The sequence below is a fragment of the Calidris pugnax genome, unplaced genomic scaffold (assembly GCF_001431845.1).
Source record: "Calidris pugnax isolate Ruff unplaced genomic scaffold, ASM143184v1 scaffold2, whole genome shotgun sequence".
Lineage (NCBI taxonomy): Eukaryota > Metazoa > Chordata > Aves > Charadriiformes > Scolopacidae > Calidris > Calidris pugnax.
In genome coordinates, this window is record NW_015090766.1 from 987,909 (window position 1) to 1,015,898 (window position 27,990).

Genomic DNA, 27,990 nt, shown 5'->3' on the forward strand with positions numbered 1-27,990 from the left:
GCAGGCTCAAGGTGCACTAACTCACTGAGCTGCAGGGGCTATTGAAAGCGAATTATGTTCACTGTGGTTTGATCTTTTTCCTCGTCTTCAAAACCATATGGGAGGTGAGTGTAAGAGTAAGAAGGCATATATGTAAGCATATTGCTGTGTGTGGAAAAAACTCTTGAGTGGGCCTTGCACAGCTGGAGTGGAAACAAAGCATATTTTTGTGCAAATGATTGCACAGCCATATCTGAAAATATGAGCAAATATGTACCTTTGGCTTTTTAGCCATAGGATATAAATATCTGCCTTCTTTTTTTTTAAACAGCAATGTGCAGTGCTAATGTTATCTGGCAGAAAAAAAATATGTGAATATTTAAATTCTCTCTCCTACATTGCAGGCTTTAGACAGTAAAAACATGGTCTGTATTTATCATTTTTCCCTACCAGCTTAATCTCCCGTTGGGAGAGCAATGGCAGGTTTTTTGCTTTCCCACCCTTAGAAGGAAAAGGTGAAGAGCTGACACAACCAGGCTGTTTTTCAATCCTGCTGTCCTTAGTGCCCCTCTCCTCTTTTTTTCTCTGGAGTTCTTCCTTAAATAGATTCATTACAGAAACATGCCATGGTTTCAGCTACTGGTGTCCTCTAATACTGCATTATAATGGTTCAGTAAAACATTTCCCCTCATAGAAGTTCTGTGTACAATGGAAGTTCTCTTACACCCTCATTATTTAACATGAACTTGGCTTTGTTTTTTTAACACAGTAACAGTTCCTCTAATACATTAGGGCAAATTTATAATTTTTTGTCTTTGATCCAAATGCCTTTTACAGTTCTTTTTTTCCTTTATGTTTCTCCCCTGTACACTGAAGATTTCACAGTTGTGGCCTTTTAAATCAGTAAATAGAACTGTAGGTTTCCTCCAAATTAGAAAGACAGCATTATTTATTTGTTCCATCCTCTTTATGCTCATAAGGAATATAAATCTCTCAAGATAATCTGTGCTGGTGTTCTTTAAGCATTTCCCAAGCTCTCTGGTGGATTAAGTTTCACAAAAAGAGTATTGAGGAAACTCGACTATGTATAGACAGGATGTAACTACGTTAGAAATCAGTTCAAGCATAGTGGATGACACCAAACCAGTCTTAAGAATTAACAATGGGGGAATGGCTTATCTGCTTAGCCTCTTCAGTACCATTTTTATTAGTGGGGCTTTTTCCTGTAAGAATCATGGCATTGGCCTTCAGAAAACTTCACAACATTGTCTTCTCCGCTGAAGCTGGCATAAAAGCAAATGTTAAAAAAGTAGAATCCTCTGCATTGTATTACAATTTTTGTTTTAAACTATTGCTATTTAAAGCACTGTCAGGCTTTTTCAAACCCTTAAAAGGCTTTTTCAGTGCTGTCGTTACTGTGTAGTTTCTTCTTTTGGCCCACGTATTGTACAATGAAGCATAAAGATTAAGGCCTACGCCCTGGTATTATGTTCATTTCCATGCCTTCATGCCTGAATTAAATACCAGCCCTGATGTTTCATGGGGTGGGGTATACTCACTGATCTTTAAACTGATTCTCTGGTTATTGCATCACTTATGGGCAAATGTTCTGAAGGTAAAAACAAAAGAAAATTAAGGAGAGCCTCTCACCTATAATCCATATGTCTACCTAAAATAAATACAACTCAGTCTGAAGCATGTTCTGTCATCAACAGTGTAATACTGCACTTTCAAAATTGTATCAAACATGATGAAGAGAGGATTTGTGGCTAATCTGCCTTCAATTTCCAGCATGCTACTTGCAGAACATTTTTTGCTAGTCTGAAGATGAAGGCATAGAGGAGAGGAAAGCAAAGCATGTACCACAGTGGGGTTTGGAGTGAGTTAATGTTAACACAGTTAATGATGTAAATTAAGACTTTGTTTTAAATACGAAGACCTGGAAGAATAAATTTCACATTCTATTAGCTAAATTTTTTACTAGCTTTAATCTGCTAAAGCTTTTGGATTCCTATGAAGCTGTTCTTGCTAAGGATAATTTGATTATTTGACACTACACTGCAGGAAACAGTAAGCAGGAAATGTTCATGTTTTGTTCTGGAGGCTGTTCTCATGGTTGATCCAAAACAGCTAACGAATGCAGGAGAGATTTTTACCAATAATAACTGTTTTTAATTAAGCTTATGCATCTACCAGCACTCTAAAATTCAGGTGAAGGAATCCAAGTCACACAGTATTTTGTCACAGTAAAAGAATAATGTTAAATATTCCTTAGAAGCATCATCTTTTTTGAGCATGGGGCTGTTTTGCAGAAGTATGTTTTTGGATTGAGTTTTTTCCTGCTGCCTTGCTTTGAAAATGTGAACTTCGTAAAGAAAGAAGCAAGCAAACTAGATCTAGTAGATGTAACTTATAAAGATGAGTGAATAGGATAAGTCTCTTAATAGATTATTTACACAACAACCTGTTTTAACAGGGACCAAAACAACAAAGCTGTTCTGTGTTTGCTTTAAAAGTAATTGCATGTAAACATGCAGAATTACTGTGGTGAAGTTTAATGCTAAAGTAGCTTCAACTGATGTTTTGATGATTGAGTAGATAAGTTTCTATGTAGGGAATGCTAAATAAAAATTTGGGTCTCATCCAGCATCTTGATTTTTGTAATTTTATTTGAAGTGATCTATTTAGTTATATAAAAGGTATTTGAATGGAATTGATGACGTACAGTTTATATCCCTATATCCCTCGTTTGTATCCCTGGCATGAGTTAGGGGTTAAACTAATCTGATTACTTTATCCAAATTCTGGTTAACAGTAACAAAGATGTTGCCATTTAACTCAGGAATAAAGGCCTGGGATTTTTTTTCTTTTTTTTTTTCCCCTCAGATTACAGAAGGTAAATTAGAAATACTGTCTTTTAGATGGATGTTTTATACTGGAAAAAATGAGTCTATGAACTTTTATGGGCAGAAAACCCTGGTCAGAAATTGCTTGAGGACAAACAGTACAAGCTTGCTTCACTTGTTTGTTACTGATTTTTGCAGATTGACGTGACAGTTCTTATGGCGTCTATTAACCTATATGTCTGGATATTATAATGTCTTCAAATGCATTTAAAAACAAACCTATTTATCTGCTGCCATTGTGCAAATAGGTTGCAACTCTGCTTAGTATTTTCAGCACAGGTTCTCATGCTGTTAACCTAAGCAGAAACAACGGTGTTCTGGTCATACTTCATGGTGGCTTTATGCCAGTGTAATGCCACTGCTGTGGATTTACTGTATAGTACTATAAACAGAATTAGGCTTTTTGAAGTTTGACTCATCCTCAGAGATTTTAACTATCTGTTAATTTTATTTCCAAATGAACGAAAGAGTACAAATATGGAAGAGATGATTAGGAGCCTACTACATAAGCTGTGCTATAAATATATTGTAGACCAGAATGAATGAGTATGTTGACATACAACACAAATATCTTTCAAAGCAGGAATAGTCTAATAGTACACTAATTTCAGTGGGCGTTCTATGCATTATACTCACATATGTGCTCAGCCTTACATATGTGCAGTAATTAGAAAAAGCTGCAAACTGAAACTAGTAAAATTTAGAAAAGTGTAGACTAGATGGATATCCATTTGCCTGTGTAAAGGCTGGCTTTTGAGACATCTGACTCTTTTTGTAAGAGTCTGTGTATCAGCTGTGCAGCTGGCTTCTTGGAAGCATCCTTTTACAGAGCGAATGAAATGGTGCTGCTTAGGTCATTGCTACCTCTAGCCCTTAACTTGCCAGCTCACAGCTGTCTGCTCTCATGGTGATTCAATAGCAAAAAATTTTGACCAGGTAAAAGTCAATATTTTTTAATGGTCATGAATTCTGCTAATACTTAAGGTCAGGGAGTATTTTCTACTAGTTCAGGGAGAATTTTACAATTCGTTTTTCAACAAGAATAGTTATTCTTGCACTTATTCCAGATATACATTAACAGTGGAAAGCAAAATTTTGCCCACTTGGGAAATATAACTGCCTTTGTATTAGCTGTTTCACATGAAGCAAAATATTAACCTTTGGGATAGCTCTAAGATGGTTGTAAATGTTATCTGATAAACAGATACTGCAATGCATTGATCTTCCTTTGCATTTGTGTAGGTTCTGATTATTGCTATTGCAAATAACATGTCAACTCTTAAAGAAATTCTTGTTCTTCCAGTATTTGCAATCTATTTACAAAGGCTTTTTCTTTCTTTTTTCTCTTCTCCATGTACAGGTAGTGGCCCAATTGTGGATCCAGACGTTTATGGTACATATTTGATTTCCTTTTTCTTTTCTTTTAATGATAGAAATGAAGGAACTGAAACCATTAAAAGATTGAATGTCAGGCTCAGTTAAATTGAAATGGCACTTATTATAACACGGTTCTAAAAGGTACTTTTTATTTTTGGTTCTTCTCCTGCCTTATATTATTTAAGATAAATGAAAGCAATATGACGTTTTACTTACTCTGCTGCTTTTGATTCAACGTTAGGAGAAGCATAAATCCACTGAAATGAATGGTTGCAGTTGATCCTGTAGGATGACAGTTGTCTGATGTAGCTCACAGGCATGAGATTTTTGTGACCATTTTGGAGGCATTTCTTGGAGGAAAGAGAGTTTGTGATTTCTTCTTATATAACTTAGTTTATTTTTTCAGCAATGATTCAATACTTGTTTGCCGCCAAAAATGTACCCCTAAATCCCACTTAAAAATGAGGTTGGCACAAGTAAGTTTTCCTGTAGGCAATTTATTTTGCTCTGTCCGCCAATTTGTACCTTCCCTTAATCTCTCTTGCATAAGCAGACCATCAACTCGGTGATATCTGAGTGTGTGCCAGAGCATTTGATGACGCAGTGTTCACATTAGTTTTTTAGTTAAGCATAATGTTTTGGTCTGTACCTAGTGAGAGCCCATGTGCACTAGAAGAGAAGCTGCAGAATGAAAAGCAACTGGCTAGTTTTTGATAGTACTTCTGGTATACTTCTGGTATACTTCTGGTGAGCAGGAAAGTCCAGCCTAACCAACATATCCAAATACTCTTTAGCTTCCATCAGGAGCTGGATCCTTTTAGGAGTACGTTTTATTTGGATGAAATGGCCCATGAGTCAAGTTTCCTTAAGCTGATTTAAATGTTATTGCTTTGATTCCATTCCATGTCATTAAACTTTAGCAAATGTGCAAGTGAAGCATCAATTTGGCTTTTAGTGCTTAGAAATACTAAAGGATAGCTTCCCCTCCCTCTCTTTCCAAATTCTTTTTTTTTGGGGGTGGGTGGGAAGGTGGTGATGGTTTGCACAATTTCTTACATGTGTTGTATTATATAAGATGTATGCACGAAGATCTTGATTGAGCTGTTTATCAAGTATATACCTGATATATGTATGATACCTGTATATGGCTTTTAACTATGTGAGTGCTGTGTTTTGGTTGACTTGGGTAGGTTTCTGCTGAGATGTGCGCTTCCAGTTGCACTAGGAGATCACGGACTACAAGACCTAGTCCTAATGAAAGCAGCCTTCCTTTTTATTCCTGTCTTTTCTTTCTGCTGTTTGAAACTCCTGTCTTTGATCTTTGTTTCACTGACTCAGTGCTTTCTTTGAGAAACACTTTGTAGTCCAGAGTATTTCCCTAATTATTCCAAATCCACGAGCCCAGTTAGTGAGGTGAATAAATGAGGCCAGATAGAAAGTCTAGGAACTGCTACTTCCTCAGAGAACTACTGCCTGCATGGCTGACAGTGGGGTGGACCCCTGAGATGAGCTTCCCTCAGAGACCGAGCGGTTTTCTTGACTTTTTTTTTTCAGACTGCTCTCTCTCTGTGCTAACCTCTTTATCTGCAACATGGGTTACGTTGTAAGAAAGTTTTAAAGCGCTTTTCCCTTCAGTCCCTTTTCCCTTCAAAGTGCATCTTTCCAAGCTCTGTGCTAGTCATATTGTGGATGCGTGAAGGGTGGAGGCAGTGGCAGAGGAGTTGACCCTGCTGGGACTGGACTAGCTGTGTGTCTGTCAGCCCGTTGGCCATGGCAGCTGCAAAGTGTCGGGGCATTGTGGGGCCAGGGCCTCCCCATGGGGATCCCTTAGGGCAGGGCCTGGCAGCCAGGCCCGTCCCAGCACCCCAGCCAGGAGCAGGGGGACACCAGGGCAGCCCCAGCCCTGGACATTGGACCCAGCCCTGGGCCACTAGCCCATGGGTGGACCCAGCTTAGCAGTGCCCATGGCCAAGCAGGGCTGGGCTGTGAGGAGGCGGAGAGGGAGGTGGTGGAGGGCAGGGGATCCCAGCCTCAAGTACCCCTCTGCACAGAGCCAAGTCCTCCATGGCTGAGTTCGGTCTGTACCTTGGGAACTGACCGCCTTTCTGCGTCCTGTGCTCCACGGAAGGTGGTTCCCAAACGCTTTCCGTTGGGCATTTTGAGCGTGCAGTGGGAGACAGAAGAACTGGTGAGGTCACAGCAGGCTGCGTGACATGGTGGTTGCCAGGGCACACAGCACAGAGAAGCTACTAGTGCCTCTGACTTGCCTGGTGGAAAAGACGGGGAGGAGAGGCCATCCCAGCCCCATCTGGAAAGTCACCAAGAGAAACGAAGCGACTCAGCCAGGGCTGAGCAGGAGATCGAATGCAGCACCAACTTCTTTGGCTCTGCGTTGACATCTCTGCACCAGGCTCCTGCTTCTGACATAGCTGTGAACATGAGGGAGACAATGTGCTCCCTATCACCCAGCCCCAGAGACCTTCCTGGAGCTGGTGTGACTGTGCTCTTGTCTGCGTCCCAGGTTTGTAAAATGGCTGCAAAACACCTCCCAGCCTCAGATGCGATCTACTGCAGTTGGCATGGTCACAGGTGGCTGCCTGAGGTAGGCGGCATTGGAGAACCTGGCCCTGAAGCGATGGGAGTCCCACATAGCATGTATGAGTCAAGAGGCGTGACCCTGTCTGTACCGGAGTGCTCAGTGTCCATGTCAGGATTTCACAGTGAAGTGAACAGGGATTTGTTTAACTCAGAATCGCCCAGTTTTGGCTGGGTAGCTGTTGTGCGTGTTTTCCTTGCCTGGCTCACCCATTCCAAGAGGCTTTGAAGATCTGGCACTGGTTCACATGCGAGCACTTCGCAGTTATACAGCTGGGAATGGCAATGTATAACTTCGCAGTTATACAGTGTACTGATGGGGCCTACTTTAGCTCTTGCCCATTTTAATATAAAAGTGCACTCAGAGGATTCACAGACCAGAAACCTGAAACACTCTGCATAGTTCGATTAGTCCCTCAGGGTGTGATTTCCAGTAGCTTAGTACAGACATGGGTATAAACAGAACTGCAAATAGTGAGCTTTTGCTCACTGGTATTTACAGGTAAAATTAGGAGTAAAAATATTTCCCTCATGAAAGTTTGGATTACAGAGCCAGAGCAGCAAAGGCTTTAAATATCTGTTTTATACATTGGTCTTATAAAGCTGCCTTAAATGTAAGTTTGGTCAAAACTATCTTTGTGAAGATTTTCCCAATCTTGTAGGCTGATACGCTTGTTATGAAGCACGCGCTGCCTGCAAATGAATGAAGCAGAAGCTTCCTCCTTTGCTGTGGCAAAACGTGTAGTCACAGTGTTGGCTGTGGCAAAGTGTGTAGTCACAGTGTTGGCTGTGGCAAAGCGTGTAGTCACAGCAAGTCTGCACAGCACCTTGTCCAAATTCCCAGGACGCTTGTACAGGTGAGCCATTCAGGCAGGGTTTGTGCTGCCTGGAGTAAGGAGTGCTGTTCATTTGCCCGTGGCTACTCTTCTGACCTTGCTGCGTAGGAAGCTGTAGGCATAGAGATGCAGTGCTGGGTTGGAGAATTCAAACTGTAAAAGACCAGGAAATTAAATTTTGTTTCTCATAAAAACTTTGTGTACTTAATATGTATTTTGGCTTGGAAGAGTTCCTCACATGTATGGTGTAGAGCCAAAAGACTATGGGAGCTGATTAGACAACCTGACTGTACTGACTGTAACACTGGTGCCAGAAGTAGCTGCATAGCTTCAAATACCGAAAAATCTGCAGCCTGCCAAGTGCTTTGTAGGAAGCAAATGTGTTCGTGCATGCATGAAGATCAAAAGCTCAATGCAGCTTGTTGATAGCATTGCCAACTGAGCTCTCCAAAATGGCCTTGGGAGCTAAAGAAGATCGACTCTACCAAGATGCAGGCCCTCCCTGCCCTTTCTCAGCAGCAGTTCTGCAGTGTGAAGAGTTCCTGCCTCTGCAGCCAGTGAGAGCTATGCCTCTGCGCTCTGCCTTTTCGGATTCACAGTTATAATTTAATTGGTAGGCTTACGGCACTGATTTTAATCAAAACGTGTAAGGAAATACGCAGTTAATTGCAAGTTTAAATTACAATGCTGGAGGTGCATTTCGTAATAGATGCAGTTATTGCCCTTGTTTGTTTCTTTCATCTCTACACATTACAGTCATAAGATTGAAATGCTACATATATTTTCAGAAGTAATCATAAAATATATGCATTTTAAAATTTTATTATAATGCCCATTTCTCTAAGTTCATGTGTACATTATTTAATTTTTTTTATCTGGTTTGAAAAATTTTGACAGGAGTCAAATGGGCTGTAAATATCTGTGTATCGTTTTTAAATAATTCTAAATAATTAAGCCATGTTCACTTGTTTGATGGAATAGTTCTGGATTCACCCTTGCAGATCTGTCAGTGAGATTATTTTGATAAATCAAAATTCTTCAAAACATCTCAAGCACTTAATTTTTTCACAGGTTTATCTGTATGACAGTTTATAATGCCAGACTGTAACCTCTGTGCATGAACAGTATTTTTCATTTTTTTTAAATGAAGAAAATGGCTATTTCACATTTGAAAGTAAAAAACTGGCTAAAACCCTATCTGACAAGTTCTTCTCAGCTAAACAAAGGTCCCCAAGTTAATTTGTAAGACTGTCCTATATTTGGCTGAAAACAAGGTTGGAGAAGTTCAGTGTAGAGAGCAGTCTTTCATTTTTAATGGAAAGTCAGAAGTGCATAAAAATAGCTTTATGGATGGAGTTCTTACTTAACTCTAGTTTTTCCAGTGAAGATACACATTGTGGTACGGATCGCTTCTCTTTTCAAGTTTGTTAGTCACAACACATTTTTTGATTATCTGCCACAGGGATACCCCCAAAATGTTCCAGCTACTTTAGCAATTATGTATTGTTTCCAAAGAGCTCGGAGTCCTGAGAGTTGTTAGTGGCCTTTCCATCTTATAGAGCAGAAATAACAAAGACAACCCTTTCATCTCTAAGACTACAAAATTATAAAAGTAACCTTTTTTTTCTTTCCTAAGAGTATGAAACCACGCCTAATGATCTCGGAGACACCACAAATAACAGTAATCAAATCACTTCTACGGATGTTTCCAACAAAGAGAATGAAGATAGCATCACTGTAAGTATATGCATTGTTTCCTGATCTGTAATCTTGGTGGACTTCCTGGCTGTACAACTCACAAAACTGCGCAGGTTGTAATAGGACCCTGAGCTACCAGAACACCGGAGCTATTAGTATGTTCTGGTCAAAACTCAGAATAAAAAAAAAGGAAAAAAAAGAAAATCAGTGCTCCCCACTCTTACCCTCCCCCCATTTTTCTGAAAGAGTGAATCACTTTTTAGTCCAAGTAAAATTGCTATTTACTTTGTTCCATGCTTTTCTGAACAATTAACTGTGATTTTTTAGCCTAAGACATTGCTTCTAATTTTAGCCAAGGAGAGCAACTCTTTATTTACAAAACAAAGACTTCCAAAGTAATTTGAAGATTGTTGTTTGAATTCTGGTCCTGGAGTCAGCTCCTCCTTAAAGAGGAGATGTGCTGCAATGAACTTTCAAGTTCTAATTGTATGTTTTTAAAACATGATTTCACGTAGATTTTTGATCAAATAATTTGCAGTAGATTTTAGCAAAAGTAGCTGAATTGGTATGCCTCCTCCTTTGCTGCCTTGCCTCTCATGCTGTCCTGAACTGAATTGCTGGAAACTGGGAGCAGATAGCCAGTCTGGTTGATACAGCAACCTCCCTGCATCAGTGACTCCACAAAGTATCAGTCAGTGGAGAGCATGTGCGTTCATGAGTTGGGGCACTGTGCTAAAATATTGGGAGGATCCCAGAGAATCTCATCTCATCAAATAACAGAATCATTGAACAGCTGAGAGGGGACCTCTGGAAATCCTCTGGTCCAATCCCTCCTGCTTAAAGCGGGACCAGCGTGGTTGCTCAGGATTCTGTCCACTCTAGTTTTGATATCCTGAGGGATGGAGACTCTACAGCCACTCTGGGCAATCTGTACCAGTGTTCAGCCACTCTCACTGTAAAAACCTTTTTCCTATATGCTTCTTTTATGTGTTTTCTTATAACTCTGCTGGAAGGAAAAGGGGTGGTGTGTATGCCCTCCCACCTGCCTTGAATGTATAGGATGTTGAAAAGTTGTTCTCAGAGGTGTCTGAATCTCTGTTCTCTGCAGGACAGAAGAAACCTCAACAAGTGGCTGTTTTCTGTACTCTTTGATCTGAGTGCAAATGTTTCCCAGTTGAAATGAGTCTCTTTACCTAACTGGGTTAATTTGAATGCGTGCTTTGAAGGTCATGAGAACAACACAAGCAGATCTGTTTGTGTCCTCTTTTTTTAGGTGTATGTTGTGGTGGGAATTGCAGCACTGGTGTGCACTGGCTTAGTAATAATGCTCATCATTCTGAAGTTTGGAAGACACTCTAAGTTTGGGATGAAAGGTAAGCAGGGTTGTTTTTTATACCTTCCGAAATTGTGAGTTGTATGAGCTGATTCTATAGGTTTCTGCACTAAGAGCAGTCAAAATAACTAGATTCTAAGTGGCATCACATGTAGTATTTTGTTTATTCATCAGGTAAGTAAGTGCAGAGGCAGATGTAGAATTTTGGATCAAACTCTTCTACTTCTCTTTTTTTTTCTTATGACAAGTCCTATTTCTCTCTCTTCTGCTGTAAAGCCCCCTGGGACACTTCATGGAGTAAAATAGTACTTGACTCAGGGTAGGTAGGAAGAAGATAAGAAATGAAATTTATTCTGATATGAGTTTGATTACCACAATTTGATGAGACTCCATGCTGTATGTAAGTGGTACTTCAGACCATACTACAAATGTCACATTGAAGTGATAGATTCATCAGGAAACAATGGCAAAAATGGACAGTGTATTTGCAGTAGATCCTGTGTATGACAGGGTGGTGCTTTCTGACATGCATTTTCTTCAGCTTCTGTTTGTATCTTGGGAAGTAGCAACCAGAGAGAGTGGCAAGTGCTCATGTTCCTGTGGAAGGGGGAAATCTCAGCCCTCCTATTTATTAATTTATTTATTTTACAGCTAGATGAAGGTATGTGTAACATGGAGGTACCAGCAACAACACCATTCCTGTATTCTTTTACTTCTATCATCAGTTTGTGTCTGGTGATGTGGGTGAAATTGTATTTAAAAAAAATAAAATACTTGCTGTCTTGTTGGGATGACTAGAAGGTGCTTTGCTGTGTGTTAAAGAAGATAAGCTTTTGTTCTTAAGTTGTGTAGTTAAAGGGTCTGTGGAGATGGTGGTAAGTAATCTTTTGATAGGCTGCTGTTAACTGCATGTCCTTTCCCTCGCCTGTGCTTATGACATAGTACCACATAGATATATATTTTGGTAACCCTTACTTGCTCTTGACAAGTGCTCTTTTCAGAGGTATCTACCGTGTATTTTTTTTTCTAGATTATATTTAGAGGAGAGTTTCTGGAACAAATGAGATTTGAGTGGAGCAGGAATGTAGTTGGTGCAGATTAGCTTGATGTGATGTTAACCTTTTCTCTCCATCTGCTCTGACATGGTTTCTGTTCTTTGGGTTAGCATTAAAAGAGGACAGTCATAATGAAATATCCTGAATAGCAGGATGGAGCCAGCAGGATAGAGTTTTGGCCAAAGACAAGAAGAAACCTTTTGTGACTGAACAACAGTTCAATGTAAATTTTATTTGTGTCTGAAGCTTTCTGAGTTGCATTTAGAGAGCTGGACCAGGCAGAAGGTAAATGAGAGCAACAATGAGAGATATTTGACATTAGCTCTTGAAAGCTGAATGCTTGTTAGAATTTTCAAAATTTGCATTAAATATTCCAACAATATTATTGGAGGAAGTAGGAAGTAAACTCTACCCTGAGGCAGAATGCACAAAGTTGTGTTTTATGTGGTAACATGTTAAGCCTTACATGGTGGTTGTGTTTTAGTACCTTCAGTTACAACTTTTGTCATAAAAATAGTTTGACTTCGGTGGATTTTTATTGCAGAGTTGTCCATGTAGTTCATAGTAAGGATAAACTTTTGGGGAGACGACTATATGAAATTATGAAAAGGCAACAACCTCATATATAGTGTTTATTTTATTCTTTAAATTTGACCAGTTGGGAAGATCAGAAAAATAGGTTCACAGTTCAGGTACACTCCTTCAAAAACTAATCACAGGCATAGTATATGTGGTAATGGTGAAATGTCACTGTGAGCTACAAATAACTGTTGAATGTTTCATTAGAAAGAAGTGACCTTGTTGTTCCTGAAGTGAACCTCAAAATTCTCCAAAGTTTGTGTTCACACCTGAGCTTCACAGTTTGCTTCTATCCATAGTCCAAAGGCCCAGAAACACTCTCTCCATTTATCATCATCAGTATTACTGAATTTATATTAAAGCAATATTTAAAGACATGAGATTAGAACACGATATCGATATGTAATACCCAGGCTAATAATAAAATATTACCTTCCCTGAAAAGCCTGCAGCATAACTATATATTGAGAATTTATAAATGAAGATAAAGGGCCTGGAGTATTTAAACATGAGGAAAATAAGGCAGAGGTGAAGAGAAATTTTTTGCAGTCAGTGTTAATCAGCTCAATACATTTGAAAAACGTAGCTTGGAAATTCTGAGTAAAAGGATCAAACCAGGTACCTGTGAACTCCTTGAGTGATTTGCCATTGAATTCAGTGTCAGCAAAGTTAGTCACAACTTAGCATACAGACATCATGTTATAATTGGTGGTTTAATAAACAGTCTTAGTGGGGAAGTGGGAAGGAATAAAATGCCTAGATTGCCACTGAAAATATTTATAAAACAAGATAAAAAATACTTTACAAATCTTTGCCAATATATTAATTATTTTTTGAATTCTTAAGAAGGAACTTCTGAGTTACATCAAACACAAGAGTCTGTGCTTCATTTTTCAGTTTTCTTGTGAGAACACAACACAGTCACCTCAGACACCCTGTCATTAAACATCTCCCCACCTTTCTTCAGCAAGCAATTTGGAAAAAACCAAAATAGTCACTCAGTAACTGGAGCAGTCAAGCTGACACTCAGTGGTATTTTTCATGTAACCATGTACTAAAAGGGAAAAAAATGTTCCACTGAAAATCAGAAAAAGAAATGTTTGAATAGGCAATCAGCACTCTGTGTTCCGTAGGAAATGTCTTTATGTAAAGGATGAAATTTTCACCCCATTTGGGTTCACAGCAGGCATCTGCAGCTTCTTGAAGACATTGTTTTATGCCTCATTTTTAAATGCCATCGCATCTTTGCATGGGCATCATCTTCCCACTTTTTAGACAGAGTCCTTGCTGAGTCCTTCTGTGCTTAAAGAGGTTAAGCACGGTTAGAGTGTGTCAGTGGCAGTGATAGTGTCCCCAGAAAAAGATGTGGAGCTGGCAGTTGTGTCGGAGATAACGCTGCATCGGAGCTGCCTGTACCTGGAAGCGCTGCACATGCTGAAGAGCCGCATAGATTGCACGTAGCTCAAATTCCCCTGTTGTCTTCTTTCCATTACTGTACTGAGCAGAAAAGAGTCCTTTTTATGTGACAGGGAACACCAGGTCCTCCGGTAGCTTCCGGTACTTTGGCAGTACTGATCAATCTCTATCAGGATCTGTTGAAAAGCTGCATAAAATAACTCTGTCTTTTGGCTTCTGTCTATGTTTTGTGTATTTCAACTGAGGGGACAACTTGGGATAAGTTCATTTCACTCAGTTACCTTTCCAAACTGTAGTAATGGAGTAAAGGAGGACAAGCAAAGCACTCATTCACTGCCAGTAACAAAACAAAAACATTTTGTTTGTGATGGTCTGGATTTGGGTTGAAGTTGGGTTGACCCGTAAGAGGCAATTGCTTTAATTCTTGCCTTGCTTCTTTTCACTCTGTCTTTTAGAGCTGAGGACATAGCAGATTCTGATTATTAATTTCAGGAACAGTATTAAAGCAGAACTGGTGTGTGAATTGTGCTAGAAGTGACTTAAAGTAGAGTTAGCACAAAAAAGCCAATATAGTTCTTTCTAATCTGTGGATAAACTCATGTTGTGCTAGACTTCAGGACTTCCATTTCAAAATTTATCAGAGCAGCTGGTGAAATATAATTCTATTTCTTTGCTTGTGTACATTTAAATCACCTTCTTATACACTGTTTGTTGACAAGACTTTTGAGTGAAAAGCTGCGTTTGATTGCTTGAATCTGGAGGTGAGGTTTTCAGACCCTTACAAGATGCTGCAACATAAATGGTCAAAGCTTCAGTTAATTTCTTAAATGTATTCATTAAGATTTGTGGGTTGCTCTCACAAAACACCTTGACTTGCTTGCTGGAGGATGTGAGAGTGCTTATGGTGGGAATTCACTGAAGGCTGCCAAGACAGCTCTTATAATTTTTTGTCTATTTCTGACTCCATCTCACCAGCTTATGAAATGGAAAAATAACAAGAGAATCGGAGTAGAGAGGGCAGGGGAAGGCTTGTGAACTCCGAGTGGATTTGTGGAAGTATAATTCTAGTCGTGTTTTATTGTACTTCCTGTGTTGAAAAAGAAATGTAAATAAACAAATAGTTGCAACATAACCAACCTGATACACAGTTTGCAGATGTTAATATAGCAGCATGCCACTAAGTGTGAGTGGAAATGTGGAGGAAACTGATGGAAGATAAATCAATGGATAAAGTTTGAAATGGCATAATTCAGTTAAAAGGATGAAAACATTTTTGCAGATTTGAGCTGTGGTAAATTTTAGCACAGAGTATCCATGTGCTATTATCGTATCATAAGACTATTATTGTATCTGCTTTACTGTAGAGATAAATGGAGTTTCTGTAGGTTTTACCAAAACCAGAAAGGAGAGGGAACCCATTCCTCCCCAAAGCAGTCCCTTCTGTCTTTTAAGAAGCTAACAAATAAGATGTGACAGAAGTAGAGGGAAACATATGTGTACTTAATCACTTTGGGGTAAGAGGGTCTTTTTTTGAATGTCTGTATGAAGTTTCTGTCAGTGCTGTGAGCTGCGTGCAGTAGTGCAAAGGTAAGGGAATGAATTGAATCTGAAATTCCTATAATACTTAGGCAGTGCCAGCTATTTTCTTGTGTCTATGGGCTTGGGTGTCACACATTGAAAGGTGCTTCTGCTTCCTCAAGTTCTGACCTACCTACCATGTCTAAACATAAGTCATGACTATGAATGCTTTGCGCCTTTCACTGTTTCAAGTCTTTCCAGATCAGGGTACAGAAGTTTGTCTTTCTCTGATCAGGTGATGAGATCATGTACATTGATTTAAGAAAGAAAACAGTGTTTCTTTTCGGACAAACACCCCAAAATACTACCTTTCCTTCAAGCCCCTGCTAGCTGCTTGTCATCATTTTTTAGTGTAAATTTAAAATATAGACTATCAGTCAGGATGCAGTGCTCTCTCACCAAGCTGATTAAAACTTATGAACACATCTATAACTTTTGCCTGCCAAGTCAGAACAGGGTCTTTTCTCCTACTTCTTGGTAGCTTTTTCTCACAAGTAATTTCTGTAACTTTTATGTTGGGCCATGAACTTCGTTAAAAACTTTTTAATTAAAAGCATTGGTTATTCCAACAGGAGCACATTCATAGTAGTGGAATATTTTTCCTTCTCTGTGTGCCATTCAGTGTATTCTTTTTGCTTGTAAACTCTTGTTATTGAGCTCTGATCCAAAAGACAGTAGAGGAGAGGGCAACTTGGAACTTGTCTTCAGTTGCAGCATATTTCTTGGTTGCCTCACAGTATTTTAGTTTGGGTAAGAAGCACTGTGCAACTTCATGATAAAAACCTCCTTACAAAGCAATATTGTCATTCTGACACAATGTATCCATGATGAAAAAAAGTCTTTAGCCCTCATTTACCCGAGTAATCATATTTATGTGACTTTAAATACAGCGCTGTCCAGGTAAGAGTGGGGTGCTGTATGATTCTTTCTGAACATGACCATTTATTGAGGCTTTTGCATATTCTTTTGGGCCAGCAGGAGAAATCTTTTCTGTCTTACTTGTCTGTAAGCATATAGCAAATGGTTGTTATATTCTCTGCCTTTATACATTTTACTCAACTCCATGTTGTGGGCAAGGGGGTGATTGCAAGGGACTTCAAACACTGTTTCCTTCATGTTAGTGGTCAAAGCTTTCAGGTTTTGGAGAGTTTAGATGGTATGAAGTACTGATAGGGGAAAAGGGGGAGCTGTTCTGTTTATTATTAACTCATGTGTTATCACATGTCTCGCTTAAGCAATTGGGTTGCTTGTAGACAAGGAGAATGAAGTGCAGTTAGAACAGAAGAGCTTTACTCTTTCTGATTCTAAACCATGTACAAAATAAAAGCTCTGCATCTTGGGCAAAGACCTGCAATTTGACAAATATGATCTAATGTTCAAATTGGTCTGCAATAAGCTGGAAGTGAGATCTTCCTGGATGATTTTGCCTTGTTTGCCAGATAATTAAGATCAGTTTGGAGCTTGGGAACTTGCTTACTACTTGACCTTCATCAAGTCACTGAAATCCTGAACTTGTTGAGTTTCCATTTGTACCTATAGAAGTGATTTTGTGCTCTGTTGTACCTACCCAAATGCTGATTCTGTGTGTGTTGGTCTTTTAATGTCTTTATAATATTTCATTATTTAGTCAATGAGCTGAATATAAAAGAAGGATTAATTCATGTGAGTCAATGTCGTAAGATAAGATGTAGAAAAAAATTATTGTGCTCAAATCCACAGTATTTTTAGTGAGTAGACATGTAAAGGCAATGATGATTTTGTTCATCTGAACCACACACAGAAAGATATTTTTTTTATTTGACACTGGCATTCCAGTCCCTGCAGTCACGGGCAGATCACACAAATTGTCTCTCAGGTGCACTTGTATAATGGGGGCAGTAATCTTTCCTTATCACATGAACATTTGGAAGATAGAGTTGTTAATTCTTCGGAGTACCTTACTCTGAAGAAGCAAAGTACTTGCTATAAGTACTTCAATGAATGAGAGTTCTTATGAACTGATTCGTGAAAGTAATTTTGTGTAAAGGATTTTACAAAGATAAAATATTTAAGCTTCCATTCTCTTGTGTTCCAATAAAGAGGTGCCTCTTAAGCATTATTTTGCGGCACTGTCCCCCTATCAGAACATAATTTTAGGCATTTCTAGCTTTACATCATTATTATTTATATAACATTTAGTCTTTAGGTCTCAGATTTATGTTCCTGTCTTCTACTAGTTTCCTGAGTCTAATCTTAAAGTGCAAGATATAAAAGGGGAACGTAGCTACGATTGATTCTGTAGTAGGAACAAGCCAGTGGACAACATGCCCCATATATAACAAAGGATTTAGGAAGACATCTTAAATCTGAAGCTGGGGATTTTTTAGTGATGAGATGGTGCATTTGACTGTGATGTCCTTTGGTTGCAAAATTCGAACTTACTTGTGATGACTGAGGCAGAAAAGGAGTTATTAACTTGTTGAGAGCTTTTCATAATTCAAAATACTATACTGATGGATATTATTAACACAGGAAAATTACCTAAGGCCTCATGTCTGTTACTAGCAAAACTACATGGAAAGCATGAGTAAAGAAGTACCTGTTGTATTCTACTCCCTTTCCCCCCAAAAGTATACAAGCAGGTGATGGGGTAAAGCAGTGAAGTGAAGTGGTGTGCGTGAAGTGAAATGAACTGGAGAACCAGGAAGGTGCTGAGTAGAGGACAGCTTAGAGACAAAATGGAAAGAGACTGAAGAAAAATTAGACTAATAATGGATGCAGTGGAAATGAGGAGAACTGAAAATCATAGTTGCCAGGGCTCTACTTTGATATGAACCAAGGCTCACAGGAATAGCACAGGTCCTAGACCATGATAGTGGCAGAAGAGAAGAGTCTGTTTTAAAGGTGTAAACTCCGGAGATTCAACCCTGTGTTCAGTCTACATCCACATTGCTTCACAAGTCTTTATTTTACAGATGCCAGAGTTTCTCCTTTTGTTTCTGATGTGCAAAGCGTGAACACTTACTGCTTTTATACTGTACTGACTTGCCACAGAACAGCTAAGGCTGGCAGACACTCTGAGAGTATCTGGTCTAACTCCCCGCTCAAAGCAGGGCGAGCTACTGCAGGTTGTTCAGGGCTGTGACCAGCTAGGATTGAATAGTTCTAAGGGCAGAGGCTCCACAACCTCTTTGGGTAGTGTGTGCTACTGTTCAGTCACCCTTACAGTACAATTTTTTTTTCCTTGCGTTTAAATTGAATTTAATCTATTTCAGTTTGTGGCCATTGCAGTTTGTCCTGTCATTCGACACGTTGACTCACACTACAGAGGAACACAAAAGGGATAAATAAAAGTGTCATGCAGACAAAGACACTTTCTGAGTTGTTCTGTATTGCCTTGGAATATTGGTTTAATTGTGAAGACAGGGAAATATTTCAAGGTTACAGTAAACTGCATGCTATTTACAGTACAGCAACATCTTTTTCAGGGAAATTCTTTGGCTCAGGTATGTGACTCTTGGTTGAACAACACCATTAGGGATTACATGTATACATTGCTTGGGACTTTGCTCTCCCTTTTACAATACCTGTCAGATTTTATGTGAGTTTCCTTCCATTTGCATTCCTCAGCTTTCAAAGACTGATGTAGGATTCTTCGTTTGATCAAGCTGTATTGATTACTGTTAGCAGCTCTGACGGTTTTTTTGTTTGTTTGTTTGTCTGTTTGTTCCTTTTTTTCTGAGTTTGGAACAAGCCCTGTGCTTGTCCTAAATAGTAGATAATACAATTGCTCCGCTTCATAAAGTTCAGTTTTTAAATGTCTGGCCATGTTGGTTGCTTACCAATTCTGTTAGCAGATGCCGTGGAGTACAGTTGGAGTGCCCTTTTTTGTTTCATTCCTGTAAAATCATTCAGTATTGCATTTTGCAAAACAAGGGAAGATTCATCATGAGCTCAGTGCTTGGCTGTCATGGAAGAGTGTGCTGTATCTCTCCTCTCAGCTGTTGTCATTCTACTTCCTGCAGTGGAGCTGTGTCTTATGGCATGGATGAAATCACAAAAAATGAAGACTTGTTTAAGTATGTTCCAGGCAAACATATTTGTCTGAAAAAGCCCCACAAACAAGAACTTTTCTGAAGGCTATTTGAACTTTCCCCCAATCAGGCAAACTGCTTGTTCTTGATTGTCTGATTTTGCTAAAACGCACAGGTGTAGCCTTTTATCAACAGCTTCCTTTAATGCATCTGAAGATGCCTTTGTTCTGTTCGTACAGACTCAAGGCATTACAGTCTTTGGATCTGCATATTTGGTAAAAGCATGAAGAATAGATTTTTTTGCAAGCTTCATGGAGTTTCTTTTTTCAGAATGAACAAGAATTGCTGTAAAGCCCTTGTGGTAGGAATGCTGTTGCTGCTTAGAAAGAACTCAGGAAGTACAAAAGTTCACAGGAATAAAGAAAAATTTAGACAAAAGATAGCCAAGCTGCTTGAATATCTAGTAGAAGGAACACTTTAGGTTTTGTTTTAGTTCTAGTCAAAAGTTCACATAAGATTGTTTAATTTGAATGAGTAGGTCCTTTTGATATTTCTTCTTCATGCACACACAGTGATGCATGTTGGTCATCTCCCAGCATATCTACAACCTGGGAGCAGCTTTATATGTTTAACTGTTGACACAGCCCCACCATTGCAGCCTATGAATTCCCCAAGGTGTTTTCTTTATGGGTAGCTGAACACACCTTTTCTGAGTGACTCATAGCTGTTCTCAGTTGTTCTCTTGCTGGAGATACTGTACCTCCCCAGTGCTTCCTCACTGGTGTGGTAGAAATGTGTCTCTCTGCCTCACGGTGGCCTCTGTTTTAGCCTTTCACAATTATTTGCTTAAAACATTAGGGCTATATTCAGTCCTCAGCCTGGATGATAATCCAGTGTTAAGCATCAGAATAATATATTTTTAATAATGCCTTTTTTCCCCATAAATGAGTGATGAAGTGAAATGGGAATAGTCTTCTCTTTTTCCGAGTAACTTTTTGTGCTGCCATTTTCAAAGGCCATTTTCTCCTAACACCTTCTCTGCATCCTACAGGAAAATCAGAATTGCCTTTTTAGACAAGAGTCTCTCATTCTTTCTTTTTATCCTCTGCTCTGTTTTGTCCCATTTAATTCTGTTGACTTTGCCAATATCAGAAACCAGGAAGAATTGCTGGCACTTCCAGTATGGAAATGATAAACCAGATCTAGCAAAATGAAGTCATTCTTATTTCTTTGAGATTTAAAAAAAAAAAAATTAAAAAAATGAGGGGCTGGGAATCTTTCCAGTTTGTTCTGTTTGATTTTTGTTGGAGCTTCCTAACAAAGGTGGTGGAGTGGGACCAACGTAATAGGGTCATTTATAATGAAGTAAACCGCACACACTATTTCATAACTATTATTTATTCTAGGTTAGTTTTATTCTTAGTGTAAGAGGTTAATGCCACTGTTTCTTCAACTGCCTGGGGCAGCTGAATGGCCTGGAGCACAAATTGGAGTAATGTAAACATGCAAGAAGTATTTCTAAAAAGTCCTTCATGTGTCCCTGATAGTATGACAAACTAAAAAGTGAAGCTTCTCTTCTTCCTGGCAATTTGGCCAGGCAGTCTGACTGTGGTCCTCCTTCGTCTACCAGCCTTTTTCTTTCCTGGCCGCCCTGAGTGTTGATGGCATGATAATACAGAGCTGTCGTATCTGAGAATTCAGACCTTTCCCCTCAGATCTGTTTCGGCTCTTAAGTGCATTGTCTTCATGGAGTAACAGGAGGGAAGAAGATAGCCTACAGCTGTGGCATTTTAGCACGGCACAATCTCAGCACTGCCACAACTTCCTTCCAGAGAGTACACGGAAGCTGGAGAGGTTCTTTTGGAACCCTTATGAGGAGTGCCTGTGTTCATGGATTTGCCTCCACATTCGACAGATCCAACCTCACCCATGAGACATGCTCTATGTGGCCTGGTAAAGCAGGAGAAATTTTAACTTTGGTCCTGTTCAGAAGACATTGTGAGTAATTCAAACTTGGAGAGAAACACTCCTTAAAAATCAGTTAATTGAGTTACAATAACCCTTTGTTTCATCTGGAAGTGATCAGGCACAGCTGCAATGTGTGTTACCCAAGGGCTTCCAAGTAAGGTTTGTGGCCTAGTCTCTCTCTGTGTCCTTTCAAAATGTTGCATTTCTGTGATCTGTAGGAACAGGCAGCAGCAGAAATGTACCTCACAGAAATATTCATTTTTCCATATTATTGTCTGAACTAGAATTTCCTGAAACCCCTCAATTTTTTTGGAGAGGGTCATTACAGTGTTCTCTCACATGATCTCTAGAACTGCAACGTTACCTGTCCTTTTCCTATGGCATGTGGGGATATGTTCTAAGAGCAGCCCATGGTTTAGGTCCTCACCTGGCTCGGATGCAGTTGCACATTTGTTAGATGTCTCTCATGCTGCAGCTGCTTGAGGGTTAAATTAAAACAAGCAATGAAATTCTGCGTTTGTGGCTACCACCAGCTAAATATTTCTGCCCATTTCCATACTCTTAGAGGTTTCCTGTGAGCTCTCACATCCCTCGGTCACTCTGGATAGCCTCTTGCACAAAATGGTTTTTTTCTCCCCGCATGTTCCAGGGAAACATGAACGCAGGCTATTCTGCTGCCATCACAAGAAGTCATGCAACCTGCCAGTGGCACAGTAAACCCCAGGTGCCCTGTGGGTGGAGATGGTAAGCCAGGTGAATGGCACAGGGCCTCTTCCCTGCCCAGAGGCTGAGTTTGAGCGATACGGCTGTTGAGAACAAATTCATTACCTCTGGCACATGAAATCTTTGGGCTGCAAAGGTATTATGGATAAGTGTGGCTATGCATTTGCTCTGTGCTTACATGATCCCTCAGGCAGATACTTTTGGCCCCTGTCAGAGGCAGTGCAATAGATAATTCACTTGGTTGGCCTGACATGGCTGTTCTTGCATTCTATGCCTGCTGCACACAAGAAGACTGGCAAGGGAGAGAAAGTCTCCTTCTCTCTGTCTCTTTATCACCCTTTTGCTTTGATAAAAAATAATATAAAATAAGTACACATAGCTTTATTTTAGCAAAGCGGTAGTTTGGAATTTCTTATAGTTTATTTAGGGTGCAATTCACCGATTCACTGGATGATCTAGCATGAGTGCGGAGGAACCAGAGGAAAAATTCTTCCTTTTGCTCCATGGCAAAGCAGCCTATACCTGCATCTTGCACCATATGCTACAGGCCGTGTGGCACACGCAAGAGGAGCGTGATAGCAAACCAACACAGAGACCGAGGAGCGTTTATGGTTTCAGACTGTCCTGGGGCCACGCAGAGATTTTCATAGTTTGAATACCTGCTTTTCCCTTTGGTGTGTTCAGACAGTTCCTGAGCTCAGGTCAGACTCTGTGTGTTCCTGAAGGCACTGGAAGGCTGTGTCTGGTTACATTCAGGCCCAAATGTGCCAAATTTGAATTGTGAAAAGTTGGTATTCTTGAGACAAGGAGAAGACTTGTCTTATTCTGCCATCCTGTACCTTCCTTGTGTGGCATGAAGTGTCACCACCATGATGGTACAGCACAGTGTGGTGTTGCCTGTGACAGGTCTGAGGTGACAGTCGTACCCTTGTGGTGCCAAAGGGGGAGGAATTCCTACTGTGTGATTGCAGTCTTTATGCAATTGGCTGTGACCTATCTGTATAATTTGAAAAATATTCATGCCACAGTAGACATTCGCTGTTAATCACAATGACATTGCCTCATGTTTAAGTCCTGCAGTGATGGTAACTTTCACACTTTGATGTGCTCGCAGCAGCCAGGACAACATTTTTGCAAAGTACAAGCTATGCTTCTTCAGATGGGTGTTTTGATTGCATACTGGATAAAACTGAGAACTGTTCTCCCTGACCACTAGCTGTAGAAAAGGTTGTTCATGTGAACTGTTGTGTACACCAACTGGCCTTGGAACAGTGATCTCTTTGCCACTGAGCTCCCCTACATGCTAAATTTATTACTTGCCTTTTAAGTACAAGGCATAGAGCTTCTGAGAGTTTCCCAGTGCCTCTTCCAGCAGTCCTAACTCCCAAGTTTGCTTAAATTTTAATTAGATACTTCAGATTTACCTACTTAGATACACAGTCTTTTTCGGGCTCATTCCATTGCAGCTGACTACTGATAACCTTTCTCCTCTGCTACAATCCTGAAAATGCATTCAGAGCAGCAAGCAATATTATGGAAATGCTTTAATTTAAATGCTTTCTTTCAGTTCAACAACTTGATCAACAGTTTGTTTTGCTTCAATATGAGGGGAAAAAAAAAGAACCTTAGTTACAGTGGTGACTTCAGAATTCAGTGTTTCTTACTGTTGTGTAGTCAAAGAGCTGTCTTATTAGAGTTTAAGATTGAAATAGTGTCCTTGCTAAGTGCAGTATTTTGGAAAGTGAGGGAGGAAGTGGGCTGCATAGAATGGATATTTGGTATCTGAAGATGTTGGTATGCTGATGGCATCCTTCATAAAAAAACCCCAACAGTCAGTGAGCCTGACTCCTTCTTAAACAATGGCCCTTTTATACTACCCTGCCAGTAAATGAGTGTAGATGGGAATTAGACTCACTTAGATTGATGGGGGTTAGCATTTCTTTGGAGAGAGAAATGCAGAAGGCAGAGGTCCTGTAGTTGGCTGTGTCAGCTTCCATGTGCGTCCAGGAAAGTATAGAAACATGGGAAACTAAATCCTCCCAGAGAATAGGTGGAACTTAATCTTGGCCTTTAGCTCCTCAATTAACCTTGGCACTGTAACACACTGGCCTCTGGGTAAGGGAAGCATCTTAGAGTGGTTCTTAAATATCTTATTAAATGGGGGATGAAATATCAGTGTTTTGCTAGAGTACTGCTTCCAGCCAAAATGGCAGGACATAAAATAAGGTAACAGAGAAGAGCCCCAGCTAATAATATCTCTCCTGAACCTGCTCTGGACAAGATATGGACCAGGACCAATTCTTCTAGGTGAGTCAGTCATCAAAAGGCTATAGAAGAGGGAGTTCAAGGAACTTAAATTTCAGAGGGTGCCCTTAGCTGCACTTCAGATGTACCTGATTGCATTTGCTGGTGTGTGTGGAAAGTACAAAAGGTACAGCAAAAAATATTTTGCTGATGCCAGTAAGAAAAACTGTGTGTGTCTAGTGTTAGGTATGAACACAGGTTGTAGCCTGAACTGGTGAATCCTTTTTACACAGACTGAGGAGTTCATGCACATTCATGTTCATGTTCACGTAAGCCAGCTGTAGGCAGGTAAGTATCTTCTAAATGTGACTCAAAATAGTTTTCTGCTTTGTTTAACAGAACTTTATGGTGTTTGAATATTTTTATTTGTCCAGTATAGTCATAGTTTAGTCACTTAAAAAACAAATATGTCATTTTTTTAAAATACTCTATGGCTTCAATGCTTATGATTCACCTTTTGAAATGTGTTTGTAGCTCTGCACATTTCCATTGTTTAATTTCACTAAAAGGGGTTGCTAATCATGCAAAATAGGTCTACAATTTTAAAGATGGAAAAATAAGTTAATTTTGCATGATTCCTGCAGCCAGACTGAACAGATTATGTTTTCCTTTTCTGCAAAATAATGTTTTGTAGTTCTTTGTGTAGATTTTCATCAGCCTTCAGCAGTAGTACAGGTGGTTGGAAATTCCTTGTACTACCATCAACTTGGCTGCTACTTTGTGAAGAAATTACGTTTTCCTTTCTTTCTGAGACCGACAGTAAGGAATTCAAAGATCGTTTTGTGAAGTGTAGTGTATGGCAGTTTGGATTGAACAAATAACTGTAAATTATGAGTCATGCAAAACTCTTAGCGCAGAAGGTGAGTGATGTGTTATGTAAGGGTAGTAGGAAATTTAGTCATGGATCAGAACTAGACTGAGTAAGGTCTTGGATGGAGACCAGGGAGATCATAGCCAGAGTGGTGATAGTCCACGAATAAGACCAGGTGAACCTCTTGCAATTCATGCAGTGAGCTTAATGACAAATACTGGTAATAGTTTGAGACAGATGGGATTACTTTTTTTTTAAAAAAAAAGACAAGATCAAAGCCTATGTTCATTGTGGGGGAAGGTTGGGCTAAGTGAGAAGTGGTAGAGAGGAGTGAGGGAGGGGTGAAAATAGACGTAAGGGAACCTAGGAGGAGAGAGCTTTGAGTCCAAGTGGGAAGGCTAGAAGAGGTAAGCAGGTAGGGAATTTCCTAAACTGTAACAGGGAAAAAGGAAAAGATTGCAAGATAGTTAAAGAAAACATTGTTGGAACTAGGGGAAAGCAAGTAAAAGAAGGCAAAAATCACCCTTTCTGGTTTTGTACTGGAAGGATTCATTATATTCTGAGTAGAAAGAGAAGAGCAGACAGGGGTTAAGATAGACGTCAAAGTTGTGTTTTAGTTGCTGGTATTGAAGATACAATATTTAATGATGATGAGGAAGGTGGGACTAACTTCTGTCAGTTGGAAGGATGCAGGAGCAGGGGTAGTGTCATCTCTTGTGCATCTGGGAGGATGGGGGAGGTCTCAACCTGGTTTTGAAAGGGTGGTCCCTGATGTCATGGAGGATGTGTCCCAGGACAAGTGTAAGAGTTTGTTCTAGGTCAGGCCATTATTGTGAATGCATGTTTACAAGTATCTTGCAAAGATTGCCAGACCTAGTCTGGTCACCATAACTGGGGTCAGGAGCTGCTCTGAGCTTTGTAACAGCAGAGTTCTGAAAGCTTGGGAAGCGGGCTTTTGTCTCCTCTCTAGTTGCCGCCAACCTGAAATCAAGCTCTTGCAGTCAGTGGAACTGTATGGTTGTGAGGCTGGTTTGCTAGTGTGGAACTTGATACCAGAAGGTATGCATGTTTCATAATATCGTGGAAACAGAGGAAGAAATCTGTGCTTCTGTTGTGAGCGTTGTCCTGTTCCTTAGCTAATAACAGTGTCTTGCAGTCACCTGTCTTTTGCAGTGCCCCTCGCTGAGTTCACATAATCATGAATTTCTGCGCACCTTTTTAAGAAAACTAAACTAAAAAAATACTAAAATACCTAAACTTTGGTTTGGGATGATCCAAGGCCAAACCAGTGACAGTGAAAATTAGACAGCCAGGGCCAAGAACTGTGCTTCTTGAGCCACAGCTACCACAGGATCAAAAAGGAAGGAAGATGAGAAAGCTTATTTTGCGAAGATCGGAACAGTGGCACTCAGCCGTCCCTAGTCAGGACATCTCTGTTGGCAAAGGTTTACTTAATCTGACCTGTGCTATTCACATGTGGTCACAAGATTGACACTGAATACCTCAAAGAATACAGTATGTGAACACATCAAATAATACAGTAACAGATGCAAGCAGCAGCCAGACTTTCTCTGGATATTTCACAGACTACAGTGAATTTCAGTGTGTGCAATATGTACAAATAAAATCATGAATACCAAAAAATGAGCCCTTTCACACCCACTGTGTGCATATAATTGTGTACACAGAAGCAGCTGATTAGAACTGTGGTTCAGCTCTGTTAAATCAGAAGGATGCCCAGTTGTGTCATGGTGATGAGTGCTGCAGGGTTCAACCAGCAGTAAGAACAAACCTCTTTGCCCTACCCTAGCTACCATGTCCTATTGCTTTTGCAGCACCAGAAATGCCACTGATGGAAGCACTGCAATAGAGTCCGCAGATATTACATTTTTAGCGTGCATGGAAGAGGAGAATTTTGCCTTGTAAATTACAGACTTATGCATAGGATTGTATGCAGCTAATTTTTAGAAAATCATTACAGGTCCTCTCTAATGTTAGGTGGCTGTTATGGTTTGTGAAACTCATAACAGTTCATTGCATTTAGACAATTATTCCATCACCTGATGACCTCACCCCACCTGGGAAGGGGAATCAGGGAAAACAAGGAAACATGAGGGTTAAAATATAAACAGATTTAATAGAATAAGACTAAATAATTAACAATAATACGAAAGAGCAAATATTGATCCTGATACAGACGAGAGTTATACTCAGCCACTTATATCTGTAGGAAGCTGTGCACTCCAGCAGTGGACATCAAATGTCAGACACTGCAAGCACTGTGGCTTTGAGAGGATGGGAAGGCCTCAGAGGTCCAACACCAGGGCCAGAACTTCACTGGACCGCCACCATCAAGGGAGTGAACTATGCAGAAAATTTTCTAATTTATATTGAATGTGACATTCATGGTATGAAATTATCCTTTTGGCCAGCTTGGGTCAAGTCCCCAAGTCTCGCTCCTCCTCATCTCTGGAAAGGTTCAAAAACACTGAGACCTAGTAACCTGCATACCACAGCTGGCTATAAAGTAAATATTTTAATGAATCCAGGCACTACAGTCTTCTAAAAGTGCAGTTTTCCAAAGCATTCGAAGAGAAATTAGTGTTGCTTAAACCAGGACAGTGGCTCTAGTAGTTATAGCCAAGATTGGAAGCTTTTTTCAGAGAGGAATGTTCCACTGCATTTTGGAACAGGTGGATCACTTGGTGGATAAGAAATTGGCTGGATGGTTGTACTCAAAGAGTTGTGGTCGGTGGCTCGAGTGACAAGTGGCATTCCTCAGGGATTGGTACGGGGACTGGTATTGTTTAATATACCTG

The 27,990-nt window shown here is 39.9% G+C and overlaps 1 protein-coding gene across 1 annotated transcript in view; it reads left to right on the forward strand.

The window, feature by feature from the left end:
• The window catches only part of NTRK2 (neurotrophic tyrosine kinase, receptor, type 2), a 212,503-nt gene that overhangs the window by 49,280 nt on the left and 135,233 nt on the right, over window positions 1–27,990 (forward strand). The window contains exons 9-11 of the mRNA XM_014936305.1: window positions 4,246–4,278; window positions 9,330–9,430; window positions 10,665–10,764. Coding sequence (XP_014791791.1) covers window positions 4,246–4,278; window positions 9,330–9,430; window positions 10,665–10,764 — 234 coding nt within the window. The remainder of the gene's footprint in view (window positions 1–4,245; window positions 4,279–9,329; window positions 9,431–10,664; window positions 10,765–27,990) is intronic.